The 20,529-nt window shown below is 32.7% G+C and overlaps 1 protein-coding gene across 1 annotated transcript in view; it reads left to right on the top strand.

Annotated features, from left to right (window-relative positions):
• Positions 1-2,272: 2,272 nt before the first annotated feature.
• The window catches only part of LOC111049694 (alpha-L-iduronidase), a 110,856-nt gene continuing 92,599 nt past the window's right edge, over positions 2,273-20,529 (top strand). The window contains exons 1-2 of the mRNA XM_039426989.1: positions 2,273-2,348; positions 3,851-3,989. Of these exons, the coding sequence (XP_039282923.1) occupies positions 2,273-2,348; positions 3,851-3,989 (215 nt within the window). The remainder of the gene's footprint in view (positions 2,349-3,850; positions 3,990-20,529) is intronic.

Raw genomic sequence — 20,529 nt, 5'->3', positions numbered from 1 at the left:
ATGCGTGGCCTTTAATAGTCTTTCGAAAAGATTATCATTTAAAATATATGAGTATTTAGACCTATAATAAATTTATTCTTTCATTTTACGGTACATCAATAAAAACAAAATCACTCGACTTACCTATATTTCCTGGATAAAATCACAAAAATTACCATTGTCCTTCATTAAAAACCGTTGGTCCTTGTGCAATGTGCATCGTATGTCCTGTCATCATGATAGACCCAAAATGTCGATATAATATTATCAATACATCAATAAATAATAATTATCGACTATTAATAATTACATATTCTCAAACATCATCTACATCTTTGTTTGGAAATGCGTTATTCAAATTACATAGTTTAAATAAGTAAAAGTAAAATACAATCCTGATTTCTACATTTTTGAATGCAATAAAATCAGTTTTCCCCGGGGAAAAAGTGAGAATTAGTTTGATATATCAATTGTTAAGACTTTGATATTTCCATTTCACAGTATCAATATTATTGATAATATAACTTATTGATATTTTCATTTGATACCATAGTAATGGTGGCAATTTCAAAATTATTGACAATGTTACTGTTATTAAAATATTTTGATATTAATTTCAGGTGGAGATTATTGATTTTTATGGGGGACATTTGTGCTTGACACTGGAATAATGTTGGAAACGATAAAATAGTAGGTTGTTATTATTTGAATTGAAACCCCAAAAATCATTTCAAAGTCTGTGTGAGTAATTCCGGATACTGCATGATTTTCCTCATAAACTGTGATCTAATTTGAAAAAGTGTTATAACTTTTCCAATTTTGAATGGAATCATTTTAAATTCTAGGACAAGGTTGATAATATGAACAGAAACGTCCATGAATTTTTACAGAAATTTTCAAGATGAACCAAATTTTTTTTTAAATTTTAAACGTCAGTAGCACGTTAACAGGATTTTCACATAGGAAAAAAGTGCTGGAAATCCACTTCTACACCCGAATCAGTCATCAAAAATACATTGTTCCGGGAAAATTGAAAATCTGCCAAAAATATTCAAAGTTTTGAACTACATTTAAAATTACTGCAAAAGGTCTATATATTGTTAACGGTGCCCTGTAGACGATTTTTGCAAGAAACAAAAAGTGCTGGAAATTCACTTCTACACCCGTATCAGTCATCAAAAATACATTGTTTCGGGAAAATTGAAAATCTGCCAAAATTATTCAGTTTTAAACTGCATTTAAAATTACCGCAATCCATGGACTCCTATTGATATCACTGAACTTGTAGTGATATCAATATAATTTCATTGACTGTATTTACCGTGATTTCTATTGGTATCCATGGATTTCTATTGATATCCATGAACATCTATTGATATCACTAAACTTGTAGTGATATCAATATAAGTTCATTGACTGTATTTACTGTGATTTCTATTGGTATCCATGGATTTCTATTGATATCCATGAGCACGTGTTGATATCCATGAGCATATATTGATATCAATAGAGTTTTTCTATTGATTTCTATGGATCTCTTCCACTAGGGCAACCCCGTTTGTCACTCCAAAAGGTATAGGCCTACGTTTAAACTGATAGAGACGGCCAGCTGCTTCAAAAGCCGTATATTATCTGTCACAATTCCTGATTGCTATCTGGTGATAAGCACTTCGAAGATCAATAGTACTAAATACAGAATATCTAGCAACCTTTTCAACTACTTCTTCTATGTTCGGTAGGGGGTATGCGTCCAGTGGAGTAAATCTGTTAATCGTCTGAGAGTAATCTATCACCATACGCTTTTTATGATTGTCATTGGAAGTTACAAGCACTTGAGCTCTCCATGGGGAGTCACTTGGCTCTATGATACCTTCTTTTAATAGTTTATCTACCTCTTGAGTAATGAATTCCATGTCGGTTTGATTGTAACGTCTTGATTTTACAGCAATGTGTTTGGTGTTTGGAGTAATGTGCTGAAACAGCGAAGCAGGTTTGACTTGAGCAGCGGCAAGACCACATACTTTTAGTGGGTCTTTTGTTCCATCAAAAGACATATACAGACCTGAATGATTAGACAATAGATCATGACCGAGTAATACATCACAAGAGATCTTTGAGAACAAGGAGAATTACATTTTTGTATTTGTGGCCAAGAATTGAGAGGTTAACTGAGCATTGTCCAACAACTGATGATCGGAGAGAGGTAGTAGCCATACAAATTTGTTCATTAGAGGGGTAAATTTTTAATTTCAGATGTTTTGCAAGTTGTTGTTTATTAAAAAAACTACTGGAAATGCCAGTGTCAATTAGCGCAGCTACTCTAAAATCATTCAACAAAGCCGGTACAGTAGCTTTACTGAGTCCTGGAGGTGATGAATTACAGATTTCTGCTGCTGATACTAGTTTATCATTTTTGTGGGTCTGATTTGATCTGCACATTTTTGCATAATGCCCTTTTATTCCACATTTCCTACAAAATATATTGCGAGCAGGGCATTCATTTCTGAAGTGTGAGTTGAAGCCACAGTAATCACATAATTTGAGTTTTTTCTTGATTGAGTAGCTTGTGCAATAACAGGCTCAGCCTGAGTTAGAGATTCAACTGAGGATTGGACTACAGGCTGTGCGGCGTTAGGTAGCAATGAGGACGAGTTGAAACTAAGTGATTCACGGTATGCCGATTCTAAAGTTCTAGCGTGGTCTACTATTTCATGGAAATCTAAAGACTTTGTTTCCAAGAGACGTTGTCGAATGTCTGGAGACAGCAAACCACTTATAAAGGCATCTCTCACACAATCATCATGATTCTTTTCTGCTGTTACTGCCTTGAATTTACATTTTTTTCTTAAAAGCACCAGTTCTTCAATAAATTGATTAATAGATTGGCCTGTTTGTTGTTTTTTAGTTTGAAGTTCATGACGTGCAAATCACTATGACTTTAAAAATCTGGTCCGTCATCTTGGATCCACCATATTGAATGCAACTTTATTTTTTCGAATTCTATATGGAATTACAAGAGAAAAAGAATGATGAAAACCGCACATCAATATCTTAAACCGTTTAGAAGATATTCACATTATTAATCAATACCACTTATGTATTTCATTTCTGATTTGCATGGTATTGATTAATAATGTGTATATCTTCTAAACGGTTTGAGATATCGATTTGCGGGTTCCGCCATTCATTTCTTATTGAAATTCCGTATTGAAATCATGTATCGTATAACAACCTTCCTATAAAGCTGCATTCAATATGGCGGACCAAATCAAATTTTTAAAATCATAGTAAAATAGTATTTTGAATTTGAGTAGGATCCCCAATCACACCCACCGTCAAATTACCTTTGTGTGTGAGATATTGAGCCGTTCTCGGACTTTTCACCCACTCTGTATGATGAATAAAATGTTCTATTGATAGAAATTTATTTTAATATTTCACACATGGCCATTCGTATTTGTATTTTATATTTTATATGGGTATTTCAATAAGTTTATTTTGAAGAAAACAGTACAATTCATTCAGATAAAAACAAATAATTATTGCTTCCAAAATGTCGGCCTCGGTGAAAATCTTGAGGTATATTGACGGCTAAAATTCGTAGCAGGCAAGTTGATACCTCCATATCTACCCGTAAGAACACTACACCAAAAGAAACCATACCAATAGAAAATGTTGTATCTTTCACTGTTGTAGAAGTATTCTCAATTTTGTTGCTGAAGAAAGTCGTCTAAATATTATCACAATCAAAAAATGCATTCCTCATGAATGCATCTTAAAAATAGACAATTGTTGGGTCACAATTATTCAATGTTATCATATCAATAATATGTATCAATACTCAATAGTAAACTAATATCACTTTTTTCAGATGACTGTCATTTGAAATTTATCAGTTTCCACAAAAAAGGCAACGGATCTGCAGCCAAAGTTGTGGAAGACAGTGCTGACATGTTGAACGTTATAAAGGACATGTACAATGGAACGCAGCATCCCCTACTGGCTAATACGTAATTCATCAAGTTTTTCATCTGTAGTTTATAGCTATAATGCAATTTTCGTATGGCTTTTTGTTGTAACCGCCCCCATTTGGGGGTAGAAGAGAGATCTCTAAATACTAAAGGGCGAGTAATGGGACTTTATAAACAACAAACGTTTGCTTTCTATTCAACTTCTAAATTTTATTGACTGAACTAATCTACTAAGAATTTCAACAACAAATAATTGAAAACGTTCTATTGCATACTCTATAAGTCAAGAAAACTATCTTTAAAATTCTGCTAACTGTTTGTCTGGGATTCTAACTATTTACGATGATAGCGTGAACTTTACATATTTCTCTACTTCAAATGAATAAATAATTGGGGACTCGGTCATTCAAGGGTTTTAGCATGACTAGATAATATAATAATGACACTCACAATCGTTCTATTATTTATAAATCCACTACTATTAGCAGCATCAATTATGTTCAGCATCTGGAGTAAATGTGGGCTTAGATAGAATGGCCATCTTACATTCTCTCAGCAATCTTCTTGATATCTGAGATAACTCAGGTAATCAACTAATATCCCCAGAAACAAAGTCGGCACAGTTACCACTCATGATATTTGTTCACAACACACAACATACTCTCATATTTATTCGAAATGTGCCAGTCCCAACAAAAAAAAAAACAAAACTATATCTCCAGTGGGAATATGACCGAGTCCTTTACCTAACAAAAGTAGGGTATTTGTGCCGATTGAGCATCAATTTAACACCAAGGTCAAGGTCAAGGTCAAGGTCGAATTCAAGGTCAAGGTCAAGGTTGAGAGATGTTATCTCAACCACCACCCCGCCCCGACTGAATTCTCTGTTGGAATGAGCCCTGTATTTATAGACCAGGGAGGAGATGTTTACAGCAAGAATTTCTATTAAACACTGAGGAAAATATTTTTATTAGGGGGGGCGTGGCCTAATTCAATTCCCTCCCCCACACCCCTAAAAGGTGTGGCCTAATTAAATTTCCCCCCCCCTTCCTAAGATGTGTGGCCTAATACCATTATTATTTCCCACTAGGTATACAACCAAAAGTCAAATTCAAGACAAATTCAAGGTCAAGATCAAGGTCAAATTCAAGGTCAAATTCAAGGTCAAGGTCAATGATGATCCCCACTTTTATGAAAATGTGAACCTAGTTTTTTTATTACAAAAATAACGAAGAACCTGTTGATGTTATAAAAAAATACAGGAATAACTTTTTTTAGTAAATTTAATAACAAATCAATAAACATATCATTTATCAAGATATAATGAATATTAAGTGAGATATGACATCTTTAGTGATTGGAGATCTCAGATTTCTTCAAGCAGAGATCGGAGATTGGAGATTAACAAAGATTTGATACTGTATGAATGAATCAATAAATAGATGAATAAATAAATATATACATGTTGAAAAAATGTACTTAATAAAAATGATCAAGAAGAAAATACCATTGTTGAAGAAAATAAAATAGTAACGCTACAGATCTATGAATACAGTTTTCACTTTCTCCAGTTCTCTCACTCTCTCTATTATCTCTATCCTAGGTCATTATGATTGGTAGGGTTTGGTGCATTTATGCTCTCATTCATTGCTCCTATTTCATGCACAGTTTCATAATTACTTCTGTTTTTTTATTAAAAGTCTGATCTCAATGATTTGTAATAGGACCACCTTCATAACTTATTTCTTACCTATTCCATCTACCCTCTATTTTATTGTATTATGAAGTTTAAAGTTTTATTCTACATGGATCCAAATAACAACTTTTCTTTCCTCCAGTATTGCTGATGTGATCTAGTATAATGTTGATGGCTTAATATATACTATATTATTTTTCTTTGTTATTTGTAATTGATTAATACTGATGCAGAACTGTTAAATAATTATTTATCTCTTAAGTTTGATTTTATTTTATAAAATACTTGAATTTCCCTTTCTAAAGAGAATTATCTAAACTTTATTTCGTACTAAGGTACGTGACAAGTTTTATAAAATACGCTTATCCTAATATTGGGATAGAAATGAGATTTTAAAAAATGCACTTCCATCGCATTGTTACTCCTAGACGCGCTTGTAATTTGATATTATATTACACTGCTAGCTGTACTTATAACTGTTCTCAGGGTTTTCAATAATTACATCTTCTCATCTTCAAAGATTGAAATCATGACATCTCTAAAACTTTTATTTAATATCAATTAAATTCTTCTAATTTATTTTACAAATCGGCTCATACTCTCAATATACTGTAACTACATTTTCAACATGAAATCTTGTCCCATGACTAATTAAAATAACCAACATGTAAATACCCTATAACTTATCATAACAAGTAAAATTTCAAAAACTCAAATCCCAATGATTCGATAGACATTCTTGCAGTCTATTCCACCGGTATGCCACCAGTTTTCTAACCACCCCCATTTGGGGGTAGAAGAGAGATCTCTAAATACTAAAGGGCGAGTAATGGGACTTTATAAACAACAAACTTTTGCTTTCTATTCAACTTCTAAATTTTATTGACTGAACTAATCTACTAAAAATTTCAACAACAAATAATTGAAAACGTTCTATTGCATACTCTATAAGTCAAGAAAACTATCTTTAAAATTCTGCTAACTGTTTGTCTGGGATTCTAACTGTTTACGATGGTAGCATGAACTTTACAGATTTCTCTACTTCAAATGAATAAATAATTGGGGACTCGGTTATTCAAGGGTTTTTAGCATGAGCTAGATAATATAATGGCACTAATAATCGTTCTATTTATAAATCTACTACTATTAGAATTTTCACTACACTATAATAATAATAATAATAATAATAATATAATAATAATAATATAATAATAATAATAATAATAATAATAATAATAATAATAATAATAATAATAATTCGTTTATTTCACTGCATTTTTACAATAATTGGTAATACAAATACATACATTGAACATAATAGTTGAACATTACAATTGGTAATACAAATACATACCTTAAGCATAATAATTGAACATAGATAATAATATTAAGCATGTAACAGAAAAAACCACAGTGCATCCCTCTTTAGGCTAAACCTGTGTTGAGGGATGTCTCGCTCTCTAGTTAAGTCAACTTAATTATAATACTAGGATGTCCTCACTAATATTTTCAATAAAAATTACACATTCACTTCAGACAACTCAAATACTTCAATCCATGAAAACTGCGATGAAAACTGTTACATTTTAACAAATTTAGACCACAAATTCTACAAACACGTTAATTCTGGGCCCTCAAGTCCCGAGGCTACCTCTGGATTCTATATGTGAATTCGGCCGCGGCTTGATTGGAACTGCCCTTTTCCACGTTAATTATGTTCCCCTTCCACCAACGAGACAACGGTCCACGTGGAGACGAGCTAAATTCCGTGGGAAAGGAAAATAATGCAAGTTTGAAAAATTCCCAAATACTCGTATATTTTCCATCGCTAATGGAAATACAGTTCCGTGAGAATACTGCATAAAATTTGAGTCTTCCCGGCCGCAAGTTAGCAAAATCTTCATGTGAGAAAATATTTTTCAACAGAAAAATAATTTTCTCACGATTAAAAAGTCACACTGAAAATTCAACTGAATTAGCAATTATTAAGGGTCTGACGAAAAAGTCCTTATTCTACACCTTTTAGAATAAACCCAATCAATAAATTCATTTCAATATCATAACCATTACATTGTATTGGTAGGGACTCCCAGACGGGAGTTCCACATCTCCAGGGGCCTATTTCACAAAGCTACAAGTATTGTTACCAACCATGGTTACGAACAAGTACTTGTAGTTACAAGTTTACAAGTACTCACGTTTCACAAAAATTTATGATCTACAAGTTTACAATTTTACAAGTCTACAAGTACTTCAATAGTAAACATAACCTATTTTCATGATGATTTCCTTTTTTCATCCTATAAAGGTTACTTGTACTTTTCAATAATTACTTTGAAAATATTTGAAAGCAATACAATGTTTTTTGTACAGTCTACTTCATTTATTGCTGAATTTGTAGCCTACACAGTATATGTACTCTGTATATATATAGTGAATGTACTATATATAGTGTATACTATATATACTGTGTATATATTATACTATAGTACACATAACCTATGAGGTAACACATTAATAACTATTTTGGAAATTTATTAAATTCAATTTCCTGATGCATATATTTCCAAAATAATTAATTTTAGAGGAATATAGGGCATTTTTGATTATTAGAAATATTTATTGAATATTCAAAATCATTTTAATGATCACTTGTAAATCCTTTACATAGCTTTCCACTTCGGTAGAAATTTCATAGTTACGAACAAGTAATTTCGACAAAAATTGTTGGCTACAATGAAAATCTTTGTGAAACACTTGTTCGTAACAAGCAAATCACTTGTTAACTTGTAGAAATTCATTGTAACTACAAGTTTACAATTCTGCTTTTGTGAAACGCTAGTAATCAGCTGTTCTCCAAAACCATGGTTGGCAACAAGACTTATAACCTACTTGTACCTTTGTGAAATGGGCCCCAGATATATTATATATACAGAGTGTTTCAGAAGTAGTGTCGAACATTTTAGGGTATTGTTCCTGGATGATAGGAGACTACAAATGTCGTATTTGAAGTGTCCAAAACTCAGCGGCTATCCTTATAGCTGCCATTTTGTTTTTTTCACTTAGGAATTTTTATCTCAAGAACGAATTGTTGTATTGATCTAAAATTTGGCATGGATATTTGTGCTATAAAGACTCAACTTCAAAAAATGAAATAAAAAAAAATCGATGTAAATTTTCAAAATGGCGGCCATTTTGAATTTTTGATGGCGAATTTCATGAAGACCGTTCACCGAAACCGAGACAAAAAGTTAGCAAATTTCATCAAGATTCTAAGGATACGTTATTTATCAAGATTGCTCAAAGAGAGAAATTAATTCTTTTCATACTGCATGCATGATCACTTTTCACCATGTAAACATCAATATAAATTTTTAATTCCAATTGTATTTAAGATGAAGCTTTGAAACTCGGTATGGATCCATATGGCCATCCAGCTGATTTCACAATGTTTTTCGGATAATCTTTTTTGTTCATGGTCATGCATGCAGTACGAAAAGAATTAATTTCTGTGTTATTCTTTTACCAATGTTAATGGATAAAGTATTATTAGAATCTTGATAAGATTTGCTAACTTTTTTGTATTTTGTAAATTTTCTGTAAAGTGAACGGTTTTCGTGAAATTCGCCATCAAAAATTTAAAATCGCTGCCATTTTGAAAATTTACATTGAATTTTTTTTCTTAAAGTTGAGTCTTAATAGCATAAATATTCATGCCAAATTTCAGATCAATACAATTCGTTCTTGAGATAAAATTTTTTAAGTGAAAAAAACAAAATGGCAGCTATAAGGATAACCGCTGAGTTTTGGACACTTCTAATACAACATTTGTAGTCTCCTATATCATCCAGGAACAATACCCTAAAATGCTCGACACTACTTCGGAAACACTCTGTATTGGGCACTCTGTATCTGTATTTGTAATTGATTGGGCACTGCTGCTTCAATCAGAGCTATTCCTGGGAGTATAGATAATTTTTATTTTTCATAAAACAAACTTTTATGACGGGAGTTGTTTCTATCAATTGATCCTAATCTTCGTCCCCTGCCTCGTTTTCCTTCCGGTCTTGCCTCCATAACCAGCCTTGCCTTTCGTTCATCACTCATCCGAGCTACATGGCCATACCATCCAAGGGTTTTTCGCTGAACAGTGGTAATCAGTTCCTCCTGTTTTAATGTTTCTCTGATCACACTATTTCTCACTCTGTCTCTTTTGGTTTTTCCAACCACCCTCCTTAGATATCTCATTTCTGAGGAGGTAATTCTACTCTTGTGCTTTTCTATCATTGTGAGGCATTCTGTTCCATAGAGTAGAACTGGCTTAATTAAATATTGACTCGTATATCCTTATTTTAGTTCCCTGGCTTATTTCTCGTTTACCCAGGATGGTTCTGCTAAGCTGGTAATACACTTGGCTTTCCTTACTCTGTTGTTTATCTCTTCATCAACTCTTCCATCTGCAGAGATTAATGTTCCAAGATATTCATAGTTGTTCACCCTTTCCAATATTTCACCATCCCATGTTATATCAAGCTCAACATTCTCCTGATTCTTCTATCCTCCTGATCCTATTCTATCAAGACTAATTTTGATAGTATATCCGACATATCGCGAAAACTGCTTAAACAATTTCGATGAAATTTTAATAATTCAGTATGGATGGTATTTTTAAAATTTCAGAAGTGTATGTTGTGGACTCTGTTTGCAAAGAATGAGGAAATTCGGCCAAAATTCAACTTGGGCGAAAGAAAGGGGTTATTAATTAAAACAACCAAATAGCTGTTGTTGCTTTTCCTAATGTAAAAATATCTTCCATAGAAGTAAGGCGATTTTCCCATGAATCAATTATTCTCAAACATTGATTGTTAAACATTTAGATTCTCAAACATTGAGAAAATAGAAGGTAGCTTTCGAAAAAAATATTGGAGAATATGCATAACAGTTCATTGACTGTCAGTATTCCTCATTTATAGCATCTATGCTCCCCATTCAAACAAAGCTGACACATTGATGTGAATCTTACTATAATTTGGTTACTTGAGATCAGATGAAGATAATAATGTCCATGATCGCTACTGTTTCAATTTTAATAATGTTTGACATTTTTACTTTTGATGCCAGCTGTTATTATTATGTGAAATAATCAGAACTCATGCTAACTGATCCACCTCTTGCAAAGAAAATCCGTATAGGAGATCAAGAAATAAAGATTGTAGACAGTTTCAAATATCTAGGTGAAATCACAACCTACAATCTCAATGAGAATCGAACGTGGGACAGTAGACTGAATAAGTTGAGAAGAGCACAGTATGCCACAAAGAACACTTACAACAAGAAATCACTATCAATAGCCACAAAATTGAAGCATTACAAGACAGTCACTCAACCGGTAATAACTTACGCAAGTGAAACCATCTTTAAAACTACCAATACCATCGCAATAGACAAATTACTAAAAATCGAAAGAAGAATCATCAGAACCTGTATTAACAAGAACTATCAAGTAGATGGACACTGGAGATTAGCTTCCAACGAAACTGTTTACAAAGAAATTGAACCTGTCACAAGTACAATAAAAAAAAAGCGAATATCTTTCTTCGGTCATCTGATTAGAGCTTCGGAGGACAGACTAAGCAGAAGAATTATTGAAAAGTTGTGGAAAAGTAAAACAAATATAAAATGGATTGACGAACTCAAGGAGGATATGAGAGAGTTGAATATAACATTCGAAGATTTGAAGAACAAGTCGGACAACATCAGAATCCTGAAGGACAAACAGACCAGACTGCAGATCAAAGTCAGACACAGAATGGGAAGAGTGATTTCGGACGAGGAAAGGAAATTAATTTCTGAACGAATGAAGAAATACTGGGCTGAGAGAGGACGGAGTAAAGGTGGAAGATACTGACTACAGTGGTCCAATGAAGGCCATAAAATTATAATAATAATAATAATAATTATGTGAAATAAGCTGTCATTGAATGAAATCATAATCATTGAAGTTAATTATACGAAGAAAGCAATTTTTGTTTGAATGTGTTTGTGGATATGTATGTATGTCGGACGGATCTCAAAAACGGCTCTAACGATTTTGATTAAATCAGGAATATAGTCGGTTTGCGACGAAAAACATTATTTTGGAACAGGTCTTAACTCTGGGAAGATTTACTGAAGTTCCTTGAGAAAGGATTATTGGTCCCTCAAGTAGCAGCTGATCAGGTTTCCATAGTCTGTTGAAAACGTAAAAGGGTGTGAGCAAATGAAAAAGATTATAATAACTGTAGTTGAGTTACCAAATTTGGTGACCTTATTTTAAAACATTGCAGTATTCATGGAACATCTGGAAGAATAGGTTCAGAAAGTGATCGGGTGATAGCGAAAGAAATTTAAAATCGATCTTTCCAAACATATGGTAGTTGAATGTAATGTTCATTGTGAGGTGATAGAAATGCGATTAATTTCTTCAGCTTCTGTTGTATTGGTTCCTCTGTTGATCCATGTTTGTACGCAGCCATGGCATTGAGAGAGCCAGTTGCACTGTCTGTTAATTCATAATCCGGACCGACCACGAGAACCAATCAGAGAAGCCTTCTAAAAAACCCTGCTCTGATTAATTCTCATGAAATTTAATCCTCATTGAAATTGTACAGGCTTCCGTGCTAATGGGCCTGATGATATTTTCATAGAAAAAAACATGATATTCCATTAGCTGCTCCTATTCCCTTTCATGATGTCATTACAATATGACAAATCTATTGATAATAGATCACAAGTAAAAAATAAAGTTGTCAATTTAGATAAAAATTAAATTGAGTTAAATGTTAGTTTACATCTAAATTTTCTTCCCCTAAGCTTTTAGTTCAAGCTAAGATCAAAGAGAGAAATCATATAATGGTAGTTAATAAACAAAGTGGTTGAATAAACTCTATAGGCGAAGTAAGTGATGTTTAGAGACTAAAATGGCGTCGTAGCAACGCTTGCTTACGTCACACTTACATCGCCCATTCAGATTTATGCAAATTCACATTAAATTGATCCCACTTTAATATTTATGAGAGTAAAGTTTAGGAAATGAGAAATCAGCCACAATGTTATACTAACATAAATGTTATACTAACTATTATGAATAGACTTCCATGTAAGAAAGAATCAGTGGATTGGCTGCTCTTACACTTTTGGATAAGTGAAACGAAAAGTGAGCAACAGGCTATGCCAAAAATTCCAGAATAAGCAAGAGATCCATGGATACCAGAGTCATCAAAATTCCGAATCAACTTAATTTGGAATTTATTCTTCAATTGCATAAGCAAAATCAAAAATAGCATGATCACTGCTAATTTGATAACTGTCAACGGGAAATATTAATTGCCAAAGAATAAAGTTGAGGTTGACTTTTAAGCCCCACCCAATATTCTACAGATTCTAAATTCGCTGCAATCAGACTAATATTCTACAGAACACTTCCAACACATTAATTAATTATTCGAATGATTTGACTCAATAATTTTCATGCCAAGTTGTGGCCTAATCTCAAAAACTATTATAACAATTTTGATAGAATTTAGATTATGAATCTTTCACAAAAATAATCTTATCTTTCAATTCCCATAGCAAAGCACGGGTGCCCTGCTATTACTGTATAAATATTCAAGTCGTCAATGGGCTTCACAACTGTTTACACTACTTTAGCCGGGACCGTCAATTAACGTGTTAATCTAATTACACGGAAGTGACCTGGCTAAAAACTTTTGGTCATATCTGGAATCGAACACTGGACCTCAAGCCTGCTTAGCAAGAGCTCTTTTCACTAGCCTACTTACTTATAACATCTAAAACATAAGTAAAAATTTCAATGCGACTGTAGGATCTCAGGTTGAAATATTGCTAATGGACTGGTGAAAACATTGTCAGATCACAACATTACTTTTCCTGTGATAGCTAAAATAAACCCTACGAGGACCACTCGCATTTAAAGGAATGCGAGAACCTATTAGATATGTGGACAGGATTAAACCTAGATGTAACAAAGCTAAGTGAAAATAAAGAATTGATGAACTCAATCAAGTCTATTGAATTCACCTATATTGACTGAATGATGATAATTGGATGAAATAGAAAAACACTTATTGATAATTGAATGAGTATAATGCATGAAAAAATTAGTTTCAAAGATACAAATTATATGAATTAATCCACATATGCTGAGACATCTAAAAAATCTGAAATTACTGAAAATATTGATAACATGTTATAAATTGATACAGGTATTCATTGCAAGATATGTAATTATGCTTAGTAAAATTGGTGCTTACAATAATAATTAATAGTGAAAATCATATAAACTCAGATTATAAGTGAAATACCTAGATTGATAATATAAATTGATTGGATATGGTATGCTGATTTTCAGACATATAGGAAACAGCCGCTGATGAATAAGCCAGGCCTGTTATGTTATGATTACTCTAAAGGTAACATAAACTTCATTTACAATAGAATTGAATAGATATGCTGATGATGTCAGACATATTGATTACAGCCGCTACTAGAGCCAGGCCTGTTATGTTATGATTACTCTCAAAGTAACATAAATTGAAAGATATGCTGAAGATGTCAGACATATAGGGAACAGTTGCTGTTGTAGCCAGCCTGTTATATTATGATTACTATCAAGTAACATAACATACATTTACAATGAGTTAAATATGCTGATGATTGATTGATGGATTGATTGAGTACTTTATTTATGTAGATTACAATATATACTGGCTTATACACTTATATACAATAGCTTACAATACAGCAAAATTATAGATGAATTTACATAATATAGACTAAGAAAATAATTATTGAACTGTATATGATATGAAAAAGTGATTTGTAATATAATAACTATAGATAATTATATTGTTATGCATCTACATAAATTGGCAGAGCTTTGGACATATCAATGTCCATTCTTCGGAAAGAATATTAAAAATATCCTCCCCACTAACTCTCTACCAAAACGTTAATTTAATTAATTAAACTAAGGATTTATTTATTAATGGAAATTTTGTGAATGTTTTAATTAATATAAATATTTAAGAGAAAAAAACAGAAAATTGATAGAGTAAAATAATTATATAGGTAGATAAGATCAAATTATTGATTAATAAAATGAAGTAGGCTGAAAGTAGATCAGGGTAATCAACTTTCAGTAATATACAGCAGTATGCAGTGGATAATTAAAAAAAACATGAGTTTATATTATATATATATATATATATATAATATATATATATATATATATATATATATACAATTCATTCTGAAACAGGTTTAAAGGTTTGTATTTGTTGGATGGGTGGGGGATGGTTGTCATGTGATCGTTCTAGGGCCGGACAGTTTCAGTCATTTGTTCCAAAAGATGTTTTTTTAAAGTCAGGATGAAGCTTGCTCGGCTCTCGATGGACCTGATAGAAACAGGAAGTGCATTCCATGCACGACAGGCACTGACTAAGAAGGATTTTGTGAAAATAGTAGTTCGATGATTGGGTATCCTTAAAGTACTTTCTCCGGTTCTAGTATGTGAAGCATCTATCCTCCTACCTTCAGAGACAAATTTGAAATCATCTTTAAAATAGTTCAGATTACCGTATTTCAAGATATCTCTAACAAGCTTGACTATTCGAAAAAGCCTTTGATCAGGAAGCTTTAATGTTGAACTAGCAAAGTGGGCTGGGGTGATATGATCATGGCGTTGGAGAGAGTAGACGAAACATAGACAATAATTTTGGCAATGCTGTAGTTTATCATTCAGAGTGACTTGCATATCGTTAAGAACAGAATTACAATACATTAAATGTGGGAAGATGAGAGATTGAACCAATAATAATTTAATGTTTCTAGGGAGAATATCGTGCATTTTCTTCAATGCATGCATGGCTGAGAATACCTTTTTACAAGTTTTGTTCACTTGTTCTGACCAGTCAAGAGTATTTTTCATAATAATGCCTAAATTTTTAACTGAGCTACAGTAAGGAATGTCATTACCGTCTACACTAATTTTGTGAATCGATTCAAGGTCAATATTGTTTATAAGACGAGAATATCCAATTATAATGGGTTGTGTTTTGATGGGATTAAGCTTAAGGCCATTTTTCTCTGTCCATCCCACTTTCGAATTGATATCCTGATTCATTATTCCAACTGTTTCATTAATTTTTGTTATGGGACAGCTTAAATATATTTGAAAGTCGTCTGCATAAGTATGGAAACTGGAGAATTTGATAATGGAAGAAAGGTCATTAGCATACAAAGTGAAGAGGAGAGGGCCTAAAATTGAACCTTGTGGTACTCCATGCATAACGTTTTTCCAAGTAGACTTATTGTCACCGACAGATACACATTGTTTCCTACCTAATAGATAGGATTTAAACCAAACTAACGAGTTGTGACTGAAACCAAGAATAGCCAACTTATTTAGAAGGACTGTATGATCAACAGTATCGAATGCTTTAGAAAAATCAAATAGGGTGAGGATGGTGCATTTTCTTTGGTCCATAGCTAACCTTATATCATCAGTGACATGAAGCAGAGCTGTCTCAGTTGAATGGAATTTTCTAAAGCCTGATTGAAAGTTATGAAGCTTACTATTGTTGTCTAGAAATTTTACAACTTGAGCATGAATTTATTTAGAGGGCAAACCAGAGCAAACTTCCAGTTTTCAGGGAAAATGCCTTCTTCAAGTGACTTGTTGAAAATATATGTAATGGTTGGTAGCATTACTATGAATACGTTGAATTGCTCTGAAAGTGTCTTCTTCTGAGATTGGATTGAAATGAAATTGATCAGTAATTGGTAAATCTAAGTTTGTAACCTGCTCTTCAAGATCATTGATATGATTAGCAATGACAACTTTGTTGCATTGGTTAGAGAGAGAAAAAGAGACAGAGAGAATGGTAATTTTTTCTGGGTGAGGACCCCTTACCCCCTTCTTGGTTCCCCCTACCGTATCAGAACCTTTATTTTTACAATTTAAGCTCTGAGTATATTGTATCGCAGATTCGCAAATACATATTCACCATCAATAGTGTGTGAATGACAATTCAATATTTTATACGGGAACAGATTTTATCAAAGGCAATAACACAGTATTTTACTATTGAATCAATTCCAATTGCCTCTACTTCTTATTAGAAGAATTCTTCTAATACGGTACACATCACAAACAAAATATAGAATTATTATTGAAAAAATTACCATTTTCAGTCGAATAAAGTCAAAGACAAGGTTGAATACTGTTTGGAGAAAACAGGCTGAAAGTTTTCAGTCAAATAAAGTCAAAGACAAGGTTCAATACTGTTTGGAGAATACAGGCTGAAATGTTTTGTTTCCTGCAGAATGCCTTCCGACATTCTATTGTGCAATTGTTGGTTTTTGTGTGTTCCAGTTGCGATGCGCGGAATTGCGAATGCAAAGCAGTCACCACACTTGGCAATGCCACTGGTGGATAGCAACCACGTGGCTAACGATGCAGGTGGAGAAGTGTGCGACCACTATTCGGAGGCCTCTGCCGACAAGGAGTCCACCTACACGTTCAGTCGTCATGCCATACGATCCAACTACATGGATAAGAGCATCGAGGCTAAGAAAAAGGTGCCATTCATTCCACTTGATTTGATCTTGTTAAAATAATGTTTTTATTGATAACTGACAATAATTTATAGCCTATACATTATTTCAATCATCTACAGTGTAAGAGCTGATACGACAAACGAAAACAGCCTACATTAATTAGAAATTTGACTTCAAAAATATTCATTATTAACTTAACACTTTTTGAAATGATATTGCAAGCAGTTGCATTCTGAGTTAGATTTTTCAATTCATGAGAGAGCTTCAGTAGTATGCTTCAAGATTGATTATTATAAGTATGATGTGATACCATACGATGATGCGTTAGCCCAAAACTGTTTCAACCTCGAATATTTTCAGAAATATTTCAGCATAATCATTGTTTCAGAAATAAAAACGGTTACCGTGTATCACGTCATTTTTAATAACAGACACCAATTATCGTGGTTGATCAATGATCAATATGATTTTTATTATAATGAGTATAGCACCAAGCTTTTCTACTAGTCCGTCAATATTGCAGAGAAAATTATGATGTGCAATCACCCAATTTCCAAAAATTTCACATTGCAAGCAATATGAATCAGTTCAAAACATCAAGCATTGCATCAGAATCATACGGTAATCAATTTTTCATTTTTCAAGGAGGAGATTCAACTACTCATGAAACTTCCCTATTTTCAGTACGGGTAACTATTTTCTCTATAGATAAACCAATTCAGATTCTCAGATAAGAAAAAGTCAATATTTTTTCTTCAAATTATGGTATTCACTGTTTTAATTTGTAATATTATTGTGAATCATATTCATTCAATAACAAAGAATATAAAAAACAAAAACATTTCTCAGGGGTGGAAAGTCCAGGACGCACCCCCCAATTTAGTACAAAAATAAATTCATTCTCGCATATTCAGCACTGTTGTTGACCATTCTTGAAGACCCCTCCACCCATTTTTTTTTTTTTTTTTTTTTTGAGCACTCCCCTTACAGATCATCGCCCCCCACCCATCGGGCAGCCCTGCATCTCTTGTATCCTTGTACTTCAATTCACCTACGGTATTATTTTTAAGTGAATAATTATTGTTTTGAAGCTGGTTTGTATATGAAATGTTCAAGATGTAAATGTTCAATGATCATGCATTTAAAAAACATATTAACACATTTTATTTTCTGCTTACACAGGTTATACGTATGCTGTTCGTGGTAGTGGGGAGTTTTTCATATGCTGGACACCAATCCATATCTTGAACACCGTCTACCTGTTCAATCCAGACTTTTTCCGAACCTACCTGGGAAATTATCTGTACCTGGTACAGATTCTAGCTTATGTTAGCTCCTGCTGCAACCCAATAACATACTGCTTCATGAATCGCAAATTCCGACAAGCATTTCTTAGCATATTCAAGTGCTATCAATGTTCAAGGTGAGTTTATGCTTGCATGCAATTTTACATCTATTGTTTTTTGTACGTAAATCATGAACTAATCTACTAAACCTTATTCATTTGTGGAAATTTAAAAATTAATTTAATAGAATTCCAACGTAAACTATATACGTATTATTTGATAATCTCGTAGACTACGATTTCAATGCATTCAATTATTGTGATACCATATCGTGTCAAGGGAATGTATACGGTAGTCTACCATACCTTGAACAGCTGTGATACTGGAATTTCAGACTATAAAAATAATATATGAAAGTTTATAAACCTTGACAACTATTCATGCAGTGAGTGCACCTACCAGTGAAAATAAAATGCACTAACTCAACAGCAATATCTGATTTTATATTTAAAAAATAGGTACCGGTGTAGGCCTATACCATTTCAAGGGAGAATAATTTAGTTTCATCAATAAAATTCAAGATCCTGAAATCTTCATAATATTTTTGGAATGTTTCCACTTCTATGATAGTCAGCAGTTCACTAATTATCAAAAATGTATCTACGTTATAGCTTTCAATTTATTGTAAAATATACATTAGTTTCTCCTGATAGAATGAATTTTATTTTCTCCTTTAAGAGTCCTCGAAGTCTGTCAATTCAATATCACTCCCAACTATTGGTTTGACTATGTGATTTTGTAAATAAATAAATGAATGAGATAAATTAAACAGATATCTGTTCCACAACAATTATTACGATATCATAAACGAAATATTATATTAATGATGAATGTTTTGTCCGAGTCTTATATTATCATAGTATAGGCATCCAGTGATAGTTAACTGCATCCCGAAGTCCTTTATTTACTATATATTTTTGCAGAATATGTTGCTTTTGCTCGGGAGCTGCTGTTGACGGACCTTTGGGAGCATGCAGCCAGTTGGAAGAGCCGGGACCATCTGGCCAGAACAACTCTGAACTCTCAGCAAACGATTCAACTCTCTATGTGGGGAGAGGATGTCGATCAGGTATATAAATCATTTGTTTCAAATTCAGTTTTATTTTATTATTGCTTGATATCACCTACCAACAGAGATTTATTCTTCTATAATAATGTTCATTCATCAATTTATCCCAAACACATTATTATTATATCATTTTTGCATGCTTGTTGAAAATAGTGAATTTCTGTATAGGACACAACCCTGAAAACAAATAAGACTTTTTTGAATTGAATTAGATTTGAATTTATCTCAAAAATATTATTCTGTTTAGCATTGAAAAATCCAATATGTTATCAAATTATGATATCAATCGGATTGATTATGTCTACTGATTGAACAGTTCACGGTGACTTAATAAATGAGTTCTTGAGAACAAGAGTATTCTTGTTAAATAATTTACAGCTGAAATGGTAATTCAAATTAATGTCTCCAGTTTGACAGTATGTAAATGTGTATTATTAAAAATAAACAAATAAAATGTTATAATTAACATTGAACATTAATTGAAGCTCTCTCCGTCAAGCATTTTCTTCAATTGATTCTTATGAGTTCATTCAAATTTGACTGAATCGTAATGCTAGTGGTTGGAGAGCTTGACTCGGAGAGTTTCTCATAAAATTGAAGACTATTTATTGCAATATCAACTCAATGGCCTATCATTAGAAACTATAATATTATATTATCATTGTGTCCTTCCCACCCTAGTAAATTTATGAATTTGATTCCTGCCCTTCATATTTCAAATTTCGTGAAAACACTAAATATATCTATATATAGCTGGGTACCTACGGTACTTTGTTTTATGTGTTTGTGTGTTGTGTTATATGTTTATGAGTAATGTGTTACATTCTTTCTATCCATTGCATTCACCTC

The sequence above is a fragment of the Nilaparvata lugens genome, chromosome 4 (genome assembly GCF_014356525.2).
Source record: "Nilaparvata lugens isolate BPH chromosome 4, ASM1435652v1, whole genome shotgun sequence".
NCBI lineage: Eukaryota > Metazoa > Arthropoda > Insecta > Hemiptera > Delphacidae > Nilaparvata > Nilaparvata lugens.
The sequence above is the reverse complement of the archived record's forward strand: the minus strand, read 5'-3'. Positions and strand labels throughout refer to the sequence as shown.